At 40.4% G+C, this 20694-nt stretch overlaps 1 protein-coding gene across 1 annotated transcript in view; it reads right to left on the bottom strand.

The window, feature by feature from the left end:
- Positions 1–20694, bottom strand: part of mtrex (Mtr4 exosome RNA helicase) — a 123701-nt gene that overhangs the window by 74856 nt on the left and 28151 nt on the right. The window contains exons 5-11 of the mRNA XM_072252521.1: positions 17926–18038; positions 17152–17326; positions 15394–15484; positions 14669–14793; positions 12949–13047; positions 11681–11783; positions 3136–3267 (exon numbers count right to left, since the gene is read on the bottom strand). Coding sequence (XP_072108622.1) covers positions 3136–3267; positions 11681–11783; positions 12949–13047; positions 14669–14793; positions 15394–15484; positions 17152–17326; positions 17926–18038 — 838 coding nt within the window. The remainder of the gene's footprint in view (positions 1–3135; positions 3268–11680; positions 11784–12948; positions 13048–14668; positions 14794–15393; positions 15485–17151; positions 17327–17925; positions 18039–20694) is intronic.

Raw genomic sequence — 20694 nt, 5'->3', positions numbered from 1 at the left:
TCGATTACAGTTCGGATTTTAACACCACCATCCCCTCAAAACTAATCAGTAAACTCCAAGACCTGGGCCTAAATACCACCTTGTGCAATTGGATCCTCGATTTCCTCACTTGTAGACCCCAGTCAGTTTGGATTGGCAAAAACATCTCTTCCACAATATCCTTCGGCACAAGGATATGTACTTAGTCCCCTGCTCTACTCACTTTACACCTGTGACTTTGTGGCTAACTACAGCTCCAACACCATATATAAGTTTGCTGATGATACCACTGTTGTGAGCCATATCAAAGGTGGTGATGAATCAGCATATAGGAAGGAGACTGAAAATTTGGCTGAGTGGTATAATAACAACAACCCCTCACTCATTGTCAGTAAGACCAAGGAACTAAAAGTAAACATCAGGAGAGGGAAACTGAAGGTCCATGAGCCAGTACTCATCAGAGGATCAGAAGTGGAGAGAGTCAGTAACTTTAAATTCCTAAAGATCACTATCTCAGAGGACCTGTCTTGGACTCATCATATAAGTATAATTGCAAAGAAAGCACAACAGCACCTCTACTTCTTCAGGAGACTGTGGAGATTCGGAATGTCATCAAAAACCTTGGCAAACTTCCTTAAATGTGTGGTGGAAATTGTGCTGACTAGCTGCAGTATGGCCTGGTATGGGAACACCAATGCCTTTGAGCAGAAAATCCTACAAAAGGTACTGGGTTTGGCCCAGTACATCATGGGTAAAACCCTCCCAACCATTGAGCATATGTAGATAAAAGGATGCCATAGAGAAGCAGCATCCACCATCATAGATCCTCGCCACCCATGTTCTTTTCTCGCTGCTGCCATCAGATAGAAGATACAGACGCCTCAGGGTTCACACCACCAAGTTCAAGAACAATTACTACCCCTCAACCATCAAGATCTTTAACAAAAGTTGATAGTTACACTTATTTAAGGACTCTTATCTCATTATTTCATGCTCGCTATATATTGTTATTTATTATCTGCATTTCCACAGTTTATTTACAGTTTATATATCCCGTTTACAGTTACTCTTCTATACATTTGCTAAGTATGCCCACAGAAAAAGAATCTCAGGGTTGTATGTGGTGACTTGTATGTACTCCGATAATAATTTTTACTTTGAACTTTGATTTAGTAAAATGCAATGCAGACTGCTACAGATTGGTAAAAAGAATTGTGAAATACAGTTGGCAATACATTATTTAAGTAAATTTTTAGAAAGGTAATTCAATAATGGAAAGGTAATACCTTGGGCTTTAGAGTATCTGTCACTACTGAGCCAATCAAAAATTTTAATGGGGCATTCAACCATTTCGGTCAATAACAATCTAATATGAAATTGAATTGCGAGAAAATGAAAACCTTAATAAAATTTCTTTTTGCACATTTATACCGCATTAACAAGCTGATGTAACAAAAAGCAAATAATATTGACAGTAAAAGATTGACACTTTCAGCCATGTTTCCAAACCAACATTTATGATCTACAAACAAGTGAAAAATTAATTTGACATACTGCATTAAATTCTATAACTATTTCTCCAATGCAGGTGAATGACTAAACTTGGATTAGTGTTTGCAAAATAATACCGAAGGACCAGGCTCGCTGGTTACCCATTGGGCCATGAGTTTTACATTGGGTCTGAGATCTTGATCTTCACACACCTTTCCTCAAGAAAGGACACAAATCCAACTGCAGTAACTGAAAAGGGTCTTTGTTATCGATTTGTTATCGATCTATGGAATTTGTTGCTACGGGCAGCAGTGGAGGCCAAGTCATTGGGTGTATTTAAGGCAGAGATTGATAGGTATCTGAGTAGCCAGGGCATCAAAGGTTATGGTGAGAAGGCGGGAGAGTGGGACTAAATGGGAAAATGGATCAGCTCATGATAAAATGGCGGAGCAGACTCGATAGGCCGAATGGCCGACTTCTGCTCCTTTGTCTTATGGTCTTATGGTTTTTCCAGTGATCCATGAGTTGCTCCCCAAATGAAATATGAATCCACCCATTGAGTGGCACAAGGGACATGAACCTCACCATGTGCATCGCTTGACAAAGTGAAGGTTAATTCCACTGAGGAATGCAGGATATGGCCTCAGTATAAAGAGAAAAAATTTATTTACCACAAATGCACGTGAGCCCATTAATTGAAAAAGGACAATGAGGTAATAATCCAACATTAGGCCTTAATCACAATTTATTTCTCCAACCTACAGCTGCTACATGAAGGCAAGCTACTGCCTTAATCTACAGTCCACAACAGACCTAATCAGTGCAGAATAGCATCAAGTAATCCCCAATAATTTTCCCTCACAGAAATAATGCACCTCAACTCCAAAGAGTTCCCAATGGAGTACAGCTAATTTAAAGTGAAGTATAAATGGAAAACAAATGTTGCATTAAAACAGAACCAAGGTCACTAATAACACCAAAACAGAACTACAGTAAATAAATCATGCTTGTTTGTATGGACATTTGGAGGCTAGGTTCAAGTTCTTTGTTGATTAATTCACTTAAATATTGTGGATAGGAGCCTACAAAACTATCACATTCATTAAGGTCACTTGGATAGATAGATAGATTAAATAGATTAGATAAAACTTGTCTTAAAAAAAACTAAGAGCATTCACTCAGATATCACTAGCAAAGCAAAATAAAAGTTGTAGGATTATATTAATCCAAAACTCTGAGAAACTCTACAAATCTGAAATAAGGAATCAGAAATCAGATAAGACTGACACCCTACTGAAGGCATATCTTGGCAATGAAATGTGTTCAAAATCCAAATTTCAACTGAAGTTAAATAAACTATATTCACATAAATTTCTATCCATTTAAAACACCAGTTGATGGCACAATATATTATCTCAACTTTCCTAAATACATTATTATAGTTACAAAAATGCTTACACTTTGCTATGGATGCTGCTATATTGATGTAATAAACATCAATATTATTGATTTGGATGAAAGAAACAAGATATTTTGAACACTGCTTACTAACAATTTTTCTAATTAATGATAAGGTCATAGAAAAAAACTTGTAAGATATTTCTAAGCATAAAGATATTTAGCATTGTAGCAAAATTTAAAGTACTTGGTTGTATAAATTCTTACCAGTATTGAAGTCAAGTTTGGTCATCTGCAGAGCATATGCTTCACAGTCCTTCTTGCTAAAGCTAAAGATGATAACAGGCTGAAAGTTCCTTTCCATGATCATCTTTACAATCTTGAATACATTTGAGGGCCCTGCAGATAAGAACAGCAAGTTACAAAAGCATAACAAACACAGGCCTAGTTGGGAGCAGAAGGCAACAATGCAGGGAAATGCAACTGTAATGAGAGGGGAAAAAGAGGAGCAGCATTGTAGCATAGTGGTTAGCATAGTCGCTTTACAGCACCAGCAATTACCGATCAGGGTTCGATTCCCATCGCTACCTGTATGTTCTCCCTGTGATCATGTGGATTTCCGCCTGGTGCCCTAATTTCCTCCCACGTTCTAAGGATTACGGTTAGGGTTACAGGAAGAACGGAGACAGCTTATTGCCATCAATGGACCTGGGGTTGAGAGGGTTAACAGCTTTAAGTTCCTTGGCATAAACATTACCAAGAATCTCACGTGGTTTGTACATACCAGCTGTGTGGTGAAAAAGGCACAACAGCGCCTCTTTCACCTCAGATGTTGAAGAAGTTTGGTATGGGCCCCCAAATCCTAAGAACTTTCTACAGGGTGCCGAAGAAGAGCAAAGTGGCATGCCTGAACGACTATCGACCTGTGGCTCTGACATCAATTGCTATGAAGTGCTTCGAGCGATTGGTTATGGCACACATCAACCACAGCCTACCGGTCAACCCCAACGCTTTGCAATTCGCCTACTGGAGCAACAGGTCAATGGCACATGCCATCTCTCGCACCCTACGTTCCTCCTTAGAACACCTGGAGAATAAAGATGCATATGTAACGCTCCTTTTCATTGACTACAGCTCTGCCTTTAATACCATCATTCCAAATAAGCTGATTCCTAAGCTCCAGAACCTGGGCCTCAGCACTCAGATCTGCAGCTGGATCTTCAAATTCCTCACAGACAGGACCCAGGCTGTAAAAATAGGGGACAAGCTCTCCTCTACAATCACTCTGAGCACCGGTGCCCCACAAGGCTGTGTACTCAGCCCCCAGCTGTACTCACTGTACACCCATGATTGTGTAGCCAAGTTTCCTTCAAACTCAATATATAAGTTTGCTGATGACATCATAATTGTAGGCCGTATCTCGGGTAATGATGAGTTTGAGTACAGAGAGGAAATTAAGAACCTGGTGGCATGGTGCAAAGACAATAATCTATCCCTTCGTCAGCAAGACGAAGGAATTGGTTGTTGACTTCAGAAGGGGTAGCAGACCGCACGACCCAATTTACATCGGTGGTGCGCAAGTGGAACAGGTCAAAGGCTTTAAGTTCCTCGGGGTCAACATCACAAATGACCTGACTTGGTCCAACCAAGCAGAGTCCACTGCCAAGAAGGCCCACCAGCGCCTTTACTTCCTGAGAAAGCTGAAGAAATTTAGCCTGTCTCCTAAAACCCTCACGAATTTTTATAGATGCACCGTAAAAAGCATTCTTCCAGGGTGCATCACATCCTGGTATGGAAGTTGTCCTGTCCAAGACCGGAAGAAGCTGCAGAAGATCATGAACACAGCCCAGCACATCACACAAACCAATCTTCCGTCCTTGGACTCACTTTACACTGCACACTGTCGGAGCAGTGCTGCCAGGATAATCAAGGACATGACCCACCCAGCCAACATACTTTTCGTCCCTCTTCCCTCCGGGAGAAGGCTCAGGAGTTTGAAGACTCGTACGGCCAGATTTGGGAACAGCTTCTTTCCAACTGTGATAAGACTGCTGAACGGATCCTGACCCGGATCTGGGCTGTACCCTCCAAATATCCGGACCTGCCTCTCGGTTTTTTGCACTACCTTACTTTCCCTTTTCTATTTATGATTTATAATTTAAATTTTTACTATTTACTATTGATTTGTACTCCAGGGAGCACGAAGCGCAGAATCAAATATTGCTGTGATGATTGTACACTCTAGTATCAAATGTGTGGCAACAATAAAGTAAAGGGACACAACTGAGAGCATCCTAACTGGCTGCATCTCTGCCTGGTATGGGAACTGTACTTCCTTCAATTGCAGGACTCTGCAGAGAGTGGTGCGGACAGCTCAGTGCATCTGTAGATGTGAACTTCACACTATTCAGGACATTTACAAAGACAGCTGTGTAAAAAGGGTCCAAGGATCACTGGGGACCTGAGTCACCCCAACCACAGATTGTCCCAGATGCCACCATCCAGGAAATGGTACCGCAGCATAAAAGCCAGAGCCAACAGGCTCTGGGACGGCTTCTTCACCAGGCCATCAGACTTTTTAACTCATGCTGACACAAATGTATTCCTGTGTTATATTGACTATCCTGTTGTACATACTACTATAAATTACTATAAATTGCACATTTAGATGGAGACATAACATCAAGATTTTTACTCATGTTTATGAAGGATGTTTTATGTAATTAAGTCAGTTCAATTCAGTTAGTGTGTGCATGCTTCTGCTAGCACCAGAAGAGTGGCAACACTTGCAGGTTGCCCTCATCACAATCCCCACTGACATAACTCAAAACAATGCATTTCACTGCATATTTTAACGTACATATGACAAATAAAGCCGATCTTTACAGATCTTTAATCTTCAAAACCAGAACGAGAATAGACACGGGTAGTGAACCCTGGCCCCGACCCCTAGCAGGACAGCAATGAAAGCCTCAGATTCAACTACATCATCTGCTTCTGGGTTGTGAATATGAGCTGGTGGGTCAAGATTCCAGAGGCCCAGCTCTGGTAGAAGTAACCCGAAAAGGGAAAGATGTCAGAGGAAGAATACAACAAGTATCTAGCTACATAACACTTTATAGAGATTCTCTGAAAAATGTAGACGTGATTATATGTAACGGAGACAATATACAAACCTCAATGTAGTTATATTTTAACTGAGCACAAATTTAACTGAATGCTCAAAATAAATCTCAAAAATTATTGAGGTAAAAACTGAAAAAGCAAAGCACTAAAATACAAACCATCAACGGAAGTTAGAGAGCTTGTTCAATCTGCTAAATAAATAGCCCACACCAATAATTAACATCAGTTGTATTCTAGTTCTAACACTGGGAAGAAAGCAATGACATTTGTTCAAAGACTTCCTGTAATTAATTCATTATAGAATAAAGATGTTATTACATATATTAGTTCCAATTCCTTAATCTTGTAATGACATTGAAACCTTCTGAGAATTGCACAACGATGATTGAATCAGGAACGAAAGCAATCAGAATATAAACATCTTATTTAGCCCCTAGAATCTGCTCTAGTGTTCAGTAAAACTAAGACTGTACTTCTCCAATAACTCACTTTTCCACATTAAATATATTGCTTAATAATCTATTTATCTCATTCTTCATTATACACTGAAGAATTCAAAAGATTCCCAACTCCATGTGCAGGAACTTATCCCTGTGCTGAATGGTTATCCCTTCATTCAGAAACCTCTCTATCTGCAGGAAACAACCTCCAAATGTCTTCCTTTTTCAAGGCTCCAAATAATTGAATGCTACTGAGAATACAAACTCATAACTCCAAACCTCTTCAGAAGATAGCCCTCTAAAAATCAGTCTAGTGAATTCCAATTACAGCCGTTCAAAGCGCAAACACGAGGATATCTGCAGATGCTGAAATTTCAAGCCACACACAAAAGTTGCTGGTGAACGCAGTAGGCCAGGCAGCATCTCTAGGAAGAGGTACAGTCGATGTTTTGGGCCGAGGCCTTTCGTCAGGACTAACTGAAAGAAGAGATAGTAAGAGATTTGAAAGTGGGAGGGGGAGGGGAGATCCGAAATGATAGCCAAGAGCTGGACAGGTGATTGGCAAAAGGGATATGAGAGGATCATGGGACAGGAGGCCTAGGGAAAAAGAAAAGGGGGAGGGGGGAAAAAATCCCAGAGGATGGGCAAGGGGTATAGTGAGAGGAACAAAGGGAGAAAAAGGAGAGAGAGAAAAAGAATGGCTGTATATAAATAAATAACGGATGGGGTACGAGGGGGAGGTGGGGCATTAACGGAAGTTTGAGAAGTCAATGTTCATGCCATCAGGTTGGAGGCTACCCAGACGGAATATAAGGCGTTGTTCCTCCAATCTGAGTGTGGCTTCATCTTTACAGTAGAGGAGGCCGTGGATAGAAATATCAAAATGGGAATGGGACGTGGAATTAAAATGTGTGGCCACTGGGAGATCCTGCTTTCTCTGGCGGACAGAGTGTAGGTGTTCAGCGAAACGATTTCCCAGTCTGCGTCGGGTCTCGCCAATATATAGAAAGCCACATCGGGAGCACCGGACACAGTATACCACCCCAGCCGACTCACAGGTGACATGTCGCCTCACCTGGAAGGACTGTCTGGGCCCCTGAATGGTGGTGAAGGAGGAAGTGTAAGGGCATGTGTAGCACACTCTGGAGACAGCTTATCTACTGATGTCTACTGTAAGCCTACTGACTCTCACAGCTATCTGGACTATTCCTCTTCTCACCCCGTCTCTTGCAAAAATGCCATCCCCTTCTCACAATCCCTCCGTCTCCGCCGCATCTGCTCTCAGGATGAGGCTTTTCATTCCAGGACGAGGTGCTCCTGATGTAGCCTTCTATATATTGGCGAGACCCGACGCAGACTGAGAGATCGTTTCGCTGAAGACCTACGCTCTGTCCACCAGAGAAAGCAGGATCTCCCAGTGGACACACATTTTAATTCCACATCCCATTCCCATTCTGGTCTATCCACGGCCTCCTCTACTGTAAAGATGAAGCCACACTCAGGTTGGAGGAACAACACCTTATATTCCATCTGCGTAGCCTCCAACTTGATGGCATGAACATTGACTTCTCAAACTTCTGTTAATGCCCCACCTCCCCCCGTAGCCCATCCATTATTTATTTATATACGCATTCTTTTTCTCTCTCTCCCTTTTCTCCCTCTGTCCCTCTCACTATACCCCTTGCTCATCCTCTGAGTTTTCCCCCCTCCCCCTTTTCTTTCTCCCTAGACCTCCCGTCCCATGATCCTCTCATATCCCTTTTGCCAATCAACTGTCCAGCTCTTGGTTCCATCCTTCCCCCTCATTTCCGATCTCCCCCTCCCTCTCCCACTTTCAAATCTCTTACTATTTCTTCTTTCAGTTAGTCCTGACGAAGGGTCTCGACCCGAAATGTCAACTGTACCTCTTCCTAGAGATGCTGCCTGGCCTGCTGCATTCACCAGCAACTTTTATGTGTGTTACAGCCATTCAAAGACCAGTTTGTCCTTCCATTAGTAAGGAAGTATAGACAGTATACTGAACTCCAGCTGAAAATTCCCATGACTTTACCATATGGAATTAATTATGTTTTTGCTGGATTTGTATATAACACTTATGTGGAATGTCTTACTCATAAACAAGCACAAAATGCTGTAGGAACTCAGCAGGTCAGGCAGCACCTATATCAATAAATAATGAGTCTCTGTTTTGGGCCGAGACCCTCAGCAAGAATCATATTTCTCCCTCATATTGTAATATTAATTTGTTTTACTATTCCAATGAAACCTGGCCATTTTCACACTTGCCTTTATTATATTCTTAACCAATCTCTTACCTATCAGTTATTCTGTTTTAGTGGCTAATGGGACAGCCAGTAAAATTGCTGCACTGCAGCTCTGGTGATCAGAGTTCAATCGTGATATCCAGTGCTATGTGGGGTCTGTATGTGCTTCCTGTGACCGTATGCTTTTTGTTATGTTTTGTAACTCCAAAAAATAAATCTAATGGCAAGAAAAAGCCAGGAACACAAGAGATGCGAATCATAGTTTAGCCTTTATTTTAGCAAGGTACGCATGAATCATGTGGTAGCGTCATGAAGTATGCAATTCACTTATTTTTACATATAACCCATAATAAATGAACAAGAATGCTTAATCAAATATATTTACAATAATACACAAATACTACTGAAATACTAATACATAACACTCCTCCCCGGTTAGCCAGAAACTCCAACTCAACAGAGAATGTATCTCAACTATATACACTGTATTCTATATAATACAACTACTACATACAGATATTCACAACATAGTAAAATTTAGATTATCCCATTCAGGCCTAAAGATTTAATCACTGTGAATGATTTCTTACTCTTTCCTGACAAGGGAGGTCACTCTGCTCAGCAGGTGAGACTCGTGGCCGTGAAAACAATTTCAGGTTGTGGGGCATCCTCTCTGGTGGTTGAAGGAGTTGACTCTGAGACGGCAGGAAGTCGTTTTGACAGCTCTGGACACCTTTCTTCTCCTTCCTTTTTCTTCTATTGCGTGCAAATGATCTTTGAAAGGTGTATTTAATTCACTAGAATATTCTCTTATTAATCCTTCTACTGCTCCCTTTAATCCGATCACTACTCTTGGTTTCCTCAACCACATCATCATCTGACAAATCCTCTGTTTTTGTATCTCCACTGACTCCTTTCTTTTTGGCCTTCCATTCAACCAGCTGGGCTTTGGTCTTTGCATCTAATTTTACAAACAGCTTGTTGACTCCCATTTTAAGTTCATGCAATTACGTTAATGCACTCAGGGTAGATTCTGGTTCTTTATACTCACAAAAGCCGAATGCTTGCAAGTTTCCTGAAGTTCCTTGAACTCTCTTCCAGCTTAAAGCCAAACCATATTTCACAAGTAACTGTTTGATTAACATATCAGAAGCTTTCTCAGATACGTTGCCTACAGAAACTACCGTAGTTGGGCCACTGCTTTCGTCAATTTTATGCTTCCTCTGAACAGCATGGTCCTTCCTCGATCCAATATGCTTTCCAACCAGAGGTTGGCACCAACACCTGTTTGCCCTGTTAGGCAACCACTCATGGTGTGCAGTATGGGGGCAGTTGTGGCATCATCCAGTCATCATCGTTATGTGTCATGTCAATTGACACAGGCAATTATAGTTTTTGCCCATTATTATTCTTGGCAACTTTTTCTTGGCCATGGTTTGCCATGGCCTTCTTCTGAGCAGAGTCTTTACAAGATGGGTGACCCTAGACATTATCAATACTCTTCAGAGACTGTCTGCCTGGTGTCACTGGTGGCATAACCAGGACTTGTGAAATGCACCAGCTGCTCCCATGGCTTTATGTGATCCTGACTGGTGGGCTTAGCAGGTCTACACCTTGCCCAAGGGTGACTTGTAGGCTAGCGTTGGGAAGAAGTATCTTACACCTCCTTTGGTAGAGGCACATTTCCACCTCACCAGCGTGCACTTTTTTAAATTCGCTTTCAGTTGACTCTATTACAGGGAATGTGGCATGTGGATGGATCTCCCATCAAGTTATAGTCATCTCAGCCAATCACAGCCGACAACACTGACTCTCCTGGTTTTACCACATGCAAGACAAATGTCACTTGATGGTTGTTGTATTTCGCTGTTTCAAATGTCATTCACACAGAAGTCATCTTTTCTGCAGTATAAATGCTTACTGGATATCTGTGGGCTTTAGTTCAATATTGTTGAAATGCCATTCAAACTCATTTTATGGAACGAATGAAACAGTTGAGCCAATGTCCAATTCCATTTTAATTAATTTGCCATTCACTCTGGAGTAAGCCATATTACTTGTCTCCTGTTAGTTTTCACATTGTAAATCTCAAGACTACCCAGTCCTGTATCACACTCATCATTATCAGATTTTTCATCAACAGAAGCCAGATTAGGGCACTTTTTGAAACTGCAACTTCACTTTTTAATCTTTTTCCCTTCCCTGTGCGGTCCATTTATTTTTGTCTGCCTGACATACTCTTTGTATGTGTCCTACTTTGTTACATTTTCTGCAAGCTGCACCTTTAAATCTGCATTGATTTGCTGTATGTGAGCCCCTGCCACAATAGTAACATGATTTGTTTGGCCAGGCCAGTTTCTGTTAAGATATTACAATTTTGTTCATGCTTACTTTCATTTCAGACTGCAGCTCAATTGTGGCACTGCCTGCTGTTTCCAATGAAACAGCTTTTACAACTTATCTCTTCAGTGGAAGTTCTTCTTCAGTTAGAAACCATTTTGAATACTTTTTTGTAAGCACAACAAAAATGTTTACTCAAACATAATAGATATAATATTACTCAATACTACTGAAATATTAAATACACAACAGGTTTCCTCTAGATGCTCCAGTTTCCTCCCACATCCAAAAGACGTCATTTGATGAGCTTATTTGCCACTCGAAACTGCCCTAGGGTATATGTGAATGGCAGAATCTGGGAGGAGTTAATGGGAATATGGGATGAATAAAGTAAGAATAATGCAAATGGGTGCTTAATGATCGGTGCCGACTCAGGGGACACTGATCATGCAGTGTACCTTTATAACTTAAATGGTGTATACCCTTTTATACATACATTGTAATTTCTTTAGCACTTAGACTCTAACCAAAATGGTACTGGCTTTGAAATGTTGCATTTGCTTCCCTTTTCTAAACCAGTGAAAAGACTATATTGAATTTAGCTACAGGCAAAGTAAGACATTCTAGTTTCCTTCTCTGTACCTTTAGTTCCTCCTTTCCGCCCCTTTGAATCAACTTTTGCAAGATCACCAGCATCTCTCAGCACCTGCATAGCTGTATTGAAGTTATCTTCTCGAAAATCCCCCTAATGTGTAAAGATAGAATCCAAAAGATTATTTTACAATTCACGTTAATAACATGACAACTGTCTGTAGAACTGATGGGAAGATTGGTGATCTTTACATATTTATGTCAGTACAAATAATATTTTGAAATGCATCCTCAAAATAACCTTCAGATCAAAACCAACGAACAAAAATTAATCTGTTCCAGTTTCAACACCCAGCAAAAACATACACAGGTTTATTCTTTTCCTAAATTGCAAATACTAGAAAATGAGTAAGGTGGCCTTTGAAACAGGAATTTCCATGCTACAGACAACCCAAAGACTAGTTTGAATTTACAACATTGCGGACTTTTCCCACATTCCTGGCAAGAATTATTTGACCAGAACCATATCCGGTTTTGAAGGTTAAACTTTCAACACTAAATTAGGAGCTGCTAGGAATTACAGCCTTTGCTACATCAAGCAAGCTTGGGTATTTCCTGTTTTTTAGAACACAGTAAACAGTGTTGTCTCATGAATGACCCCTAATGAAGCCCAGTCTTTGGCAGGACTCTGGATGAATCATTTATCTAGTACTCTTGGTTGAAGGCAGTTAAAGCTTCAATCTAGTTTACAGCACTCTCATACTCTCATTCTGCACTCTGCCATCAAAAATGGGGATTTCACAGCCACTACTCTCCTCATTTAAAACATCCACCAATTACGAATACACGACTGCAAAATTTTCATCTGATTAGCTGTAACATAGCAGCAATCTGCACTCAGCAAACCCAAAAGCAGCTTTGTGATTATGACCAAGTAATCTGCTTTTGTGATACAGACTTCAGTGATAAATAAATTCCTGAGTGATAATTCCCATGCTCTTCTTCAAAACAGTAGTGGGATCTTTTATTCATATCTGAAAAGCGTGAATTGGGTTCATTGTAATACCACATTCAAAGGGCTGTACCTGTAACAGCATAGTTTTTCTCTGTACCAAGCAGTATGCTAATTTTTCTAGAAACAAACGGCTGCCTGCTCAGGGTCAAGAAGATGACCCTTGTTCCACCCTACAGCTCCAATTTTTCATAAGCTCTCCACAACTCTTTGCTGCCAGCTCATTTACTTCTCATTTTAAGCAAGTTAATCATGAATACATTTTATTAAAGAAATGTAGTGCTTCTTACTGATGAGCTTCACTTACATTTTCATCAACAACTAAGTGCAATCCATCACCACCTGCTGGAAAAATATAGTGTTGTAGAGGTGTTGGTCTGTAGTCCGTGTAGATCACATGACAAGGCTGAAATAAATTATAATCAAGAAACTGAATACAAAGTTACAAGAAAGTAGGTATTTCTTATTATAGCACGTACTTATATTGCTAAATAATAACGTTATAGAAGCTATATTAATTTTGCTTCCAGAACTGCACAAATTAGTGAAGTAGAAATAGTTGAAGGACCTGGGAAAGAATGAAGAAAATGAAGAGACATTCCAATCACTCAAGTCAAATGAGTTACATTCAATGTAAAAGATCCATGTGCTAATCCAGTTTTCAAGTAGAACACTGATCTCCTCAATCTCCGTTGAAATAATCTGTTATAAGCGCTCATTTTTTTTTTGAATTGTTCTACTAGAATGCATGGCTTTTAAATTAAGCAATGAAGCGAATGAATTATACTGTAGGTCAATGGAATTGACCTCTCTGACGGTGGTGTCTGAAAAGAGGATGCTGTCCAAGTTGCATGCCATCTTGGACAATGTCTCCCATCCACTACATAATGTACTGGTTGGGCACAGGAGTACATTCAGCCAGAGACTCATTCCACCGAGATGCAACACAGAGCGTCATAGGAAGTCGTTCCTGCCTGTGGCCATCAAACTTCACAACTCCTCTCTTGGAGGGTCAGACACCCTGAGCCAATAGGCTGGTCCTGGACTTATTTCCTGGCATAATTTACATATTACTATTTAACTATTTATGGTTTTATTACTATTTAATTATTCATGGTGCAACTGTAACGAAAACCAATTTCCCCCGGGATCAATAAAGTATGACTATGACTATGAATTAACTGCCACTGTGGGCAGTATTCAGTGCTGTCTCCCTTAAAAAAAATAACTAAACATACAATTTTAGGGAAAAGTATCTAGTATTTTGATTGTACTCACTAAAATATAGCAAACAAAGCACCTTAATGACTTTTTGTGCTAAATTCAAACTGCTTCAATTCAGACCCATTCCTAATGCATCAACAATTCTTCTCACAGTATGTGTGCTAGTAAATATGTGAAAGCTACAGGATGTTGCATCAATGATTATATGTCCACTAAGGAAATGAACAGCCAATTACTGTTGCTGACTGCACATCTAAAGAAAAACCTTCACCTACGTTGGGACCATTGCTGATCCATGTCATTAATCCCTTTGGCTGGCTTTCAATTGCATCTCTTAATGTTCTTCAAAAATGTAATCTTGAAATGTGCAAACTAACCAAAATACTTAGTCTCTCATGAAGTTCTTTTGAATTTCATCCTAGAATGACCAGGCCCGTTGTTTTGGATAATACTTCTTTCACTTAATCCATACCCCTAATTAAACTCTAACTGCTATCGATATAAAATACTGTCTTCTGTACAACCTTTTAGTGTCTATTCTTGCATCCAAATCATTGATTACCTGGTATCAAACATTAATGGTTCTCTGCATCATTTGCCACATTCCAAGATGCAGCATATATTCTCCTTACCCTTGGTCTCTTCCTTTCCAACTAATTAGAATACACCAAAGAACATCTAATAGAACTCTCAAAATGGGGCCGAATTATGACAGTAGTTTAAATAATACAAATTATGCAAATCAACTCCAGATTCTTGCTTACTATTTACTTATCAAAGTATATAAAATTATACTCAATTACCTGTTTGTGAAGATGGCAAATCCACTCAGCAAACTGGCGTGCATTGGGAATAGTTGCAGAAAGGAACACATAATGAACATTGTCCGGGAGAAGTATAATTGTTTCCTCCCATACAACACCTCGTTCTGAAAGTAAAACAGAATAAAATGAACTTTTTATATTTCTGTGAAAACTATTATATGGTGCTCGGCAACATGATGTAACAAAATAAGTAAACAACAAGAAAATAAGACATGGTCTATTGGAAATATAGTGCCATTTCAAAATTTTTCACTTTGCAACCAGACAAAACCAACTATCGTTGCATTTGATGTAACATAACAAATACCGTAATTCAAGATGACCACTTTTTCATTAAATGAAGCACCAAGATCCAATCTTACAGCTACTTTGGCATTAATCTCAGCATACGTAGGTAAAAAACTAAATCTGTTATGACTTCATCAACAAAGATGCATGTTTCTTCTATTAAAAACTCTACAAACATTTTTGTTCCTTTTTGGAAAATTACTGAACTTCTGATGTCAATTTTGAAATGAGGATGTCTGATTGCAACTGAAGATTCTAGTCTTTCAATTTTACTATCATATCAGCACCTGTGTATACAGAATTGGCAGAAGGTACACATGGATACAGTGTTGGTCAATTATTTAAACCCTTGTTTAGTACTTTCCCAATGACACTACAAACTGCTATCTTGGATTCATAATCAAGTGTTTTCTTACCTGCATCTCTCATATAATGGATTTCATCGAAAATTACCCAGGCTACTTCTCTCATAACCTCTGATCCTCGATACAGCATACTCCTTAAAATCTGCCCAAAAAACATAAAAGAAAAAAGACTGGAACTATTCGAGAACATTAGTAAGCTTGATGCGCCGAGCTTGTCTGAATACATTTGCTGAAAGTGTCATTGGCCTCCAATTGCTCTAATTAACACATCTGACCTGACAACTTACCCCAAATGCAACACCATCCTCATTCAATCATTAATGTAGCCTTTGTCCTATCCATCTTCCTCCATCCATCTTCTTTGAAACGTGAGACTACCACCTTCTTCTCCTCCTTTCCTAGTTTTCACGAAGAATCTTAACCCCGGAACACCATTTCTATTTCCCTTGACATAAATACTGCTTGCCCTGCTGTGCATCTCGGCATTTTCTATTTTTGATTTAGTTGTCATGAATATGCAGATTGAGTCAGTGGCGAGGAAGGCAAATGTGATGTTAGCATTCATTTTGAAAGGAGTAGAATATAAAAGCAAGGATGCAGTGTTGAGGATTTATAAGCACTGGTGTATTGTGAGTAGTTTTGGGCCCCTTATCCAAGAAAGGATGTGATAACATTGGAGAAGGTTCAAAGGAGGCTCATGAAAATGATTTCGGGATTGAAATACTTGTCATATGATGAGTGTTTCATGGCTCTGGGTTTCTGCTCACTGGAATTTAGAAGAATGAGAGGTGACCTCACTGAAACCTATCAAATACCGAAAGTCCTCGATAGAGTGGGTTTGCAGAGGTTTCCTACAGGGGGGAGTCTAAGACAAAAGGATACAGCCTCAGAATAGAAGGACATCCAATTAGAACAGAGATGAAGAGGAATTTTTTTTGCCAGAGAGTGGTGAATCTATGGAATTTGTTACCACAGGTGGCTGTGGAAGCCAAGTCACTGGGTATATTCAAGGCAGAGATCGATAGATCCTTGATTAGTGAGAGTGTGAAGGGATATGGGGAGAAGGCAGGAGATTGGGGCTGAGAGGGAAAATGGACCAGCCAAGATTAAATGACAGAGAAGACAATGGGCCAAATGGCCTAATTCTGCCCCTATATCTCATGGTCTTATATCCCAGATCCACAACGTAAATAGCTGAAATAGCAGTCTAACTAACCAAGGTAATCATGGAAAAAACTCATTAAAAATCTTCAGGTAGGTATAAATAAAATGAACAGTTCTTTTGCTGGTGAGCCCCAATTCTTGGCCATTATGTTTCTAAATTATTTGATAGAAGAATAGGGATAAATGTCTACGCTGGACTGGCCATGTAATCCGCACGAGTGAAACAAGAATCCCCAGGCAGCTGCTCTACGGTGAGCTTAGGCATGGCAGTCACAATCAGGGCCGCCCCAAAAAAAGATTCAAAGACAATCTGAAATCGTACATCAAATGGGCAGACCACCAGCCTCGACAACTTGAGGAGTCCGCAGCCGACAGGGCTGCGTGGCGTGCCCTGACCAGAAAAGCTGCATCTGACTTTGAGGATGATCGAAATCAGCACCTTGCAGCAGCACAAGACCGACGCCACAAAGCTGTGTATGCACCTGTTCCAACAACCGCCACTCCATGTCCAACCTGCAACCGCGTGTGTGCTTCGGCCTTTGGCATCCGAAGCCACACGCATATCCACAGATGACTGCACAATGTTTAGTCTTCCTCAGACCCTGAGGGAATAGGGATAAATGTCAATACATAGATGAAATTTACCTCAGTTGTCATAACTAAGCAAGAGGCTGTTGGATTGATCGTGACATCACCAGTCATTAATCCCACATCCTGGAATTCCTCATACATTTCACGATACTTCTGATTGCTCAATGCCTTGATAGGACTGGTAAAGATAACTCTTTGCTTATCACGTAAAGCAAGAGCTATTGCATACCTATAGGATGAGAAAATTTTTAGCTGAGATTATTTTTAAAGCATCCCTGCTGTTTTGCATACTAGATGCATTAACAGAAATAAATCCATAGATGTTTCAGAGAATGAAAAATTTTCAAATGCTAGAAATCTGAACAAAATGACTGATTATAAAGGCACATGTTCTGATGACACATCTTCATTTTGCATGAGATTGCCAAAGAGTACTTCATAATATTGATGTTGTGGCACATTGAGCAGAATTTTTGCGCTTTCTGTAGCATTTCAGTTTTGTTTTACAAGGCCGAGATGCTACCTCAATGCTCAAAGCAGAAAGGATGGACAGCGTGCAAGGAGCTGGCTGGATTCAGACTCAGGACCATTTGTCTCAAAGTCTGGTGCTGATGTCACTGCACCACCAGCCTGCTTAACTTCATAATGTATTATACTTTTATTTCAAATTCCTTTTAAGATAAATTATTTTTATTTTAATGACAAGGCATTTAAACATTCACATGCAGTTCTTGAGACTATTTATTGAAAGAAAAAGATTAGAAAACAATCAAAATTACTCCCTTGATAAACATAAAGGTTCAGGTAAGTAGCTTGATGAGAACTTACTCAGCACAAACTGTTTTGCCAGCAGATGTATGTGCAGACACCAATACAGATTGGTTGTTGTCAATACAAGCAATGGCTTCTCTTTGAAAAGCATCCAGGATAAAAGGGTATTCCTGTAATTGAAGAAAGTAATCATAATCACTTAGTTCTGGCTGACTTTTCATGTATTTCAAGTGATTAATTTTTGGCAAAAGTTGCACAGCTATTTGATGGAGTGACAAAAAGGTAAAACTTTGAGTGGTTAGCCAGCGAAGCCAGACACTAGAATAAATATGTTCACCAAGAGGTTTTGAACTTTTGAAATTTTCTATTCAAATGGTTTTTGGATATTCAAGAAGGATCACATGCAGGAGCAAGGGGCAAAATGAACACAATCGAACATCCATTACAGGCCCTTTGGCCCACAATGTTGTGCTGACCACGTAACGTACGAAACTGCCTAGCATTTCCCTACTGCATAGCCCTCTATTTTTCTAAGTTCCATGTACTCATCTAAGAGTCTCTTAAAAGACTCTATTGTATCCGCCTTGACTACTGTCGCTGGCAGTGGATTCCATGCATCCACCACTCACTGTGTGAAAAACTTCCTTCTGACACCACACCCCCCCCCACCCTGTACCTACTTCCAAGCACCTTAAAACTATGCCCCCTCATGTTAGCCATTTCAGCCCTGGGAAAAAGCTTCTGGCTATCCACACAATCAATGCCTGTCACCACCTTATACACCTCTATCAGGTCACCTCTCATCCTCCGTCACTTCAAGGAAAAAAGGCCAAATTCACTCAACCTATTCTCATAATGCATTCTCACCAATCCAGGCAACATCCTTGTAAATCTCCTCTGCACTCTCTCTATAGTATCCACATCCTTCCTGTAGTGAGGTGACCTGAACTGAACACAGTTCTCCAAGTGGGGTTTAACTAAGGTTTTATATAGCTGCAACATTACCTCACAGCTCTTGAACTTAATCCCATGGTTCATGAAGGCCAACACACCATATGCCTTAACAACACTGTCAACCTGCACAGCAGCTTTGAGTGTCCTATGGACACGGACCCCAAGATCTCTCAGATCCTCCACACTGCCAAAAGTCTTAGCATTAATATCATATTCTGTCCTCAAATTTGACCTATCAAATGAACCACTTCACACTTATGTGGGTTGAACTCCATCTGCCACTTCTCAGACCAGTTCTGGATCCTATCGATGACTCGTTGTAACCTCTGACAACCCTCCAGACTATCCACAACACCCCCAAGTTTTGTGTCATCAGCAAACTTACTAACCCATTCTTCTACTTCTTCATCCATGTCATTTATAAAAATTACAAAGAGGAGGGGTCCCAGAACAGAACCCTGTGGAACACCACTGGTCATCGACATCCATGCAGAATATGAACCACCTATAACCACCTGTGGGCAAGCCAATTCTGGATCTACGAAGCAAGGTCTCCTTGGATTCCATGCCTCCTTATTTTCTGAATGAGTCTTACATGGGGAACCTTATCAAATGCCTACACTACCTCCACTACTCTACCTTGGTCCTGGACTTATTTTCCATTTGGCATTGTTTGCGTTTTGTTGTTTGATTGTTTGTGGTTTTTGTATTGCTATATTTACGCTCTATTCTTGATTGGTGCGGCTGTAACGAAACCCAATTTCCCTCTGGATCAATAAAGTATATCTATCTATTTATCAATGTGTTTTGTTACATCCTCAAAGAATTCAATCACGTTCGTAAGGCATGACCTACCCTTGACAAAGCCATGCTGACTATCTCTAATCAGATTATGTCTCTCCAAATGCTCATAAATCCTGCCTCTCGGGATCTTCTCCAACAACCTGCCTACTCCTGAAGTAAGACTCATTGGTCTATAATTTCCTGGGTTATCTCTACTCCCTTTCTTGAACAAGGTAACAACATTTGCAACCCTCCAATCCTCTGGTATTTTTCCCGTCCCTATTGATGACGTAAAGGTCATCACCAGAAGCTCAGCAATCTCCTCCCTCGCTTCCCAGAGTAGCCTGGGGTATATCTCATCTGGACCCTCAGCCTGCGACTTATCTAACTTAATGCTTTTCAAAAGCTCCAGCATATCCTTTCTCAATGTCTATATGCTCAAGCATTTCAGTCCACTGTAATTCATCTGCACAAATGCCCGGGTCCTTTTCCCTGGTGAATATTGAAGCGAAGTATTCATTAAGTACCTTCACTGCCTCCTACAAGTACATGCACACATTTCCACTATCACATCTAATTGGTCCTATTCTCCACGGCTCATCCTCTTACTTTTCACATACTTGTAGAATGCCTTGGGTTTTCCCTAATCCTGCTCGCCTAGGCTTTCTCATGACCCTTCCAGCTCTCCTAATTTCATTCTTAAGCTGCTTCCTGGCAATCTTGTAATTTTCTAGAGCTCTAACAGTACCTAGTTCCTTGAACCCTTCGTAAGCTTTTCTTTTCTTCTTAACTAGATTTTCTACATCCTTTGTACACCATGGTTCTTTTACCCTACCATCCTTTCCCTGCCTCAATGGAACATATCTCTGCAGAATGCCATGCAAATGTTCCCTAAACATTTGCCACATTTCTGCCATGCATTTCCCTGAGAACATCTGCCCCCAATTTATGTTCCCAAGTGCCTGCCTAATAGCAGCATATTTCCTCAACCCCAATTAAATGCTTTCCCAAAATGTCTGCTCCTATTCCTCTCCAGTGCTATGGTAAAGGAGATAAGAGTTGTGATCACTACTTCCAAAATGCTCTCCC

This window comes from Mobula birostris, chromosome 3, assembly GCF_030028105.1.
Source record: "Mobula birostris isolate sMobBir1 chromosome 3, sMobBir1.hap1, whole genome shotgun sequence".
Lineage (NCBI taxonomy): Eukaryota > Metazoa > Chordata > Chondrichthyes > Myliobatiformes > Myliobatidae > Mobula > Mobula birostris.
The sequence above is the reverse complement of the archived record's forward strand: the minus strand, read 5'-3'. Positions and strand labels throughout refer to the sequence as shown.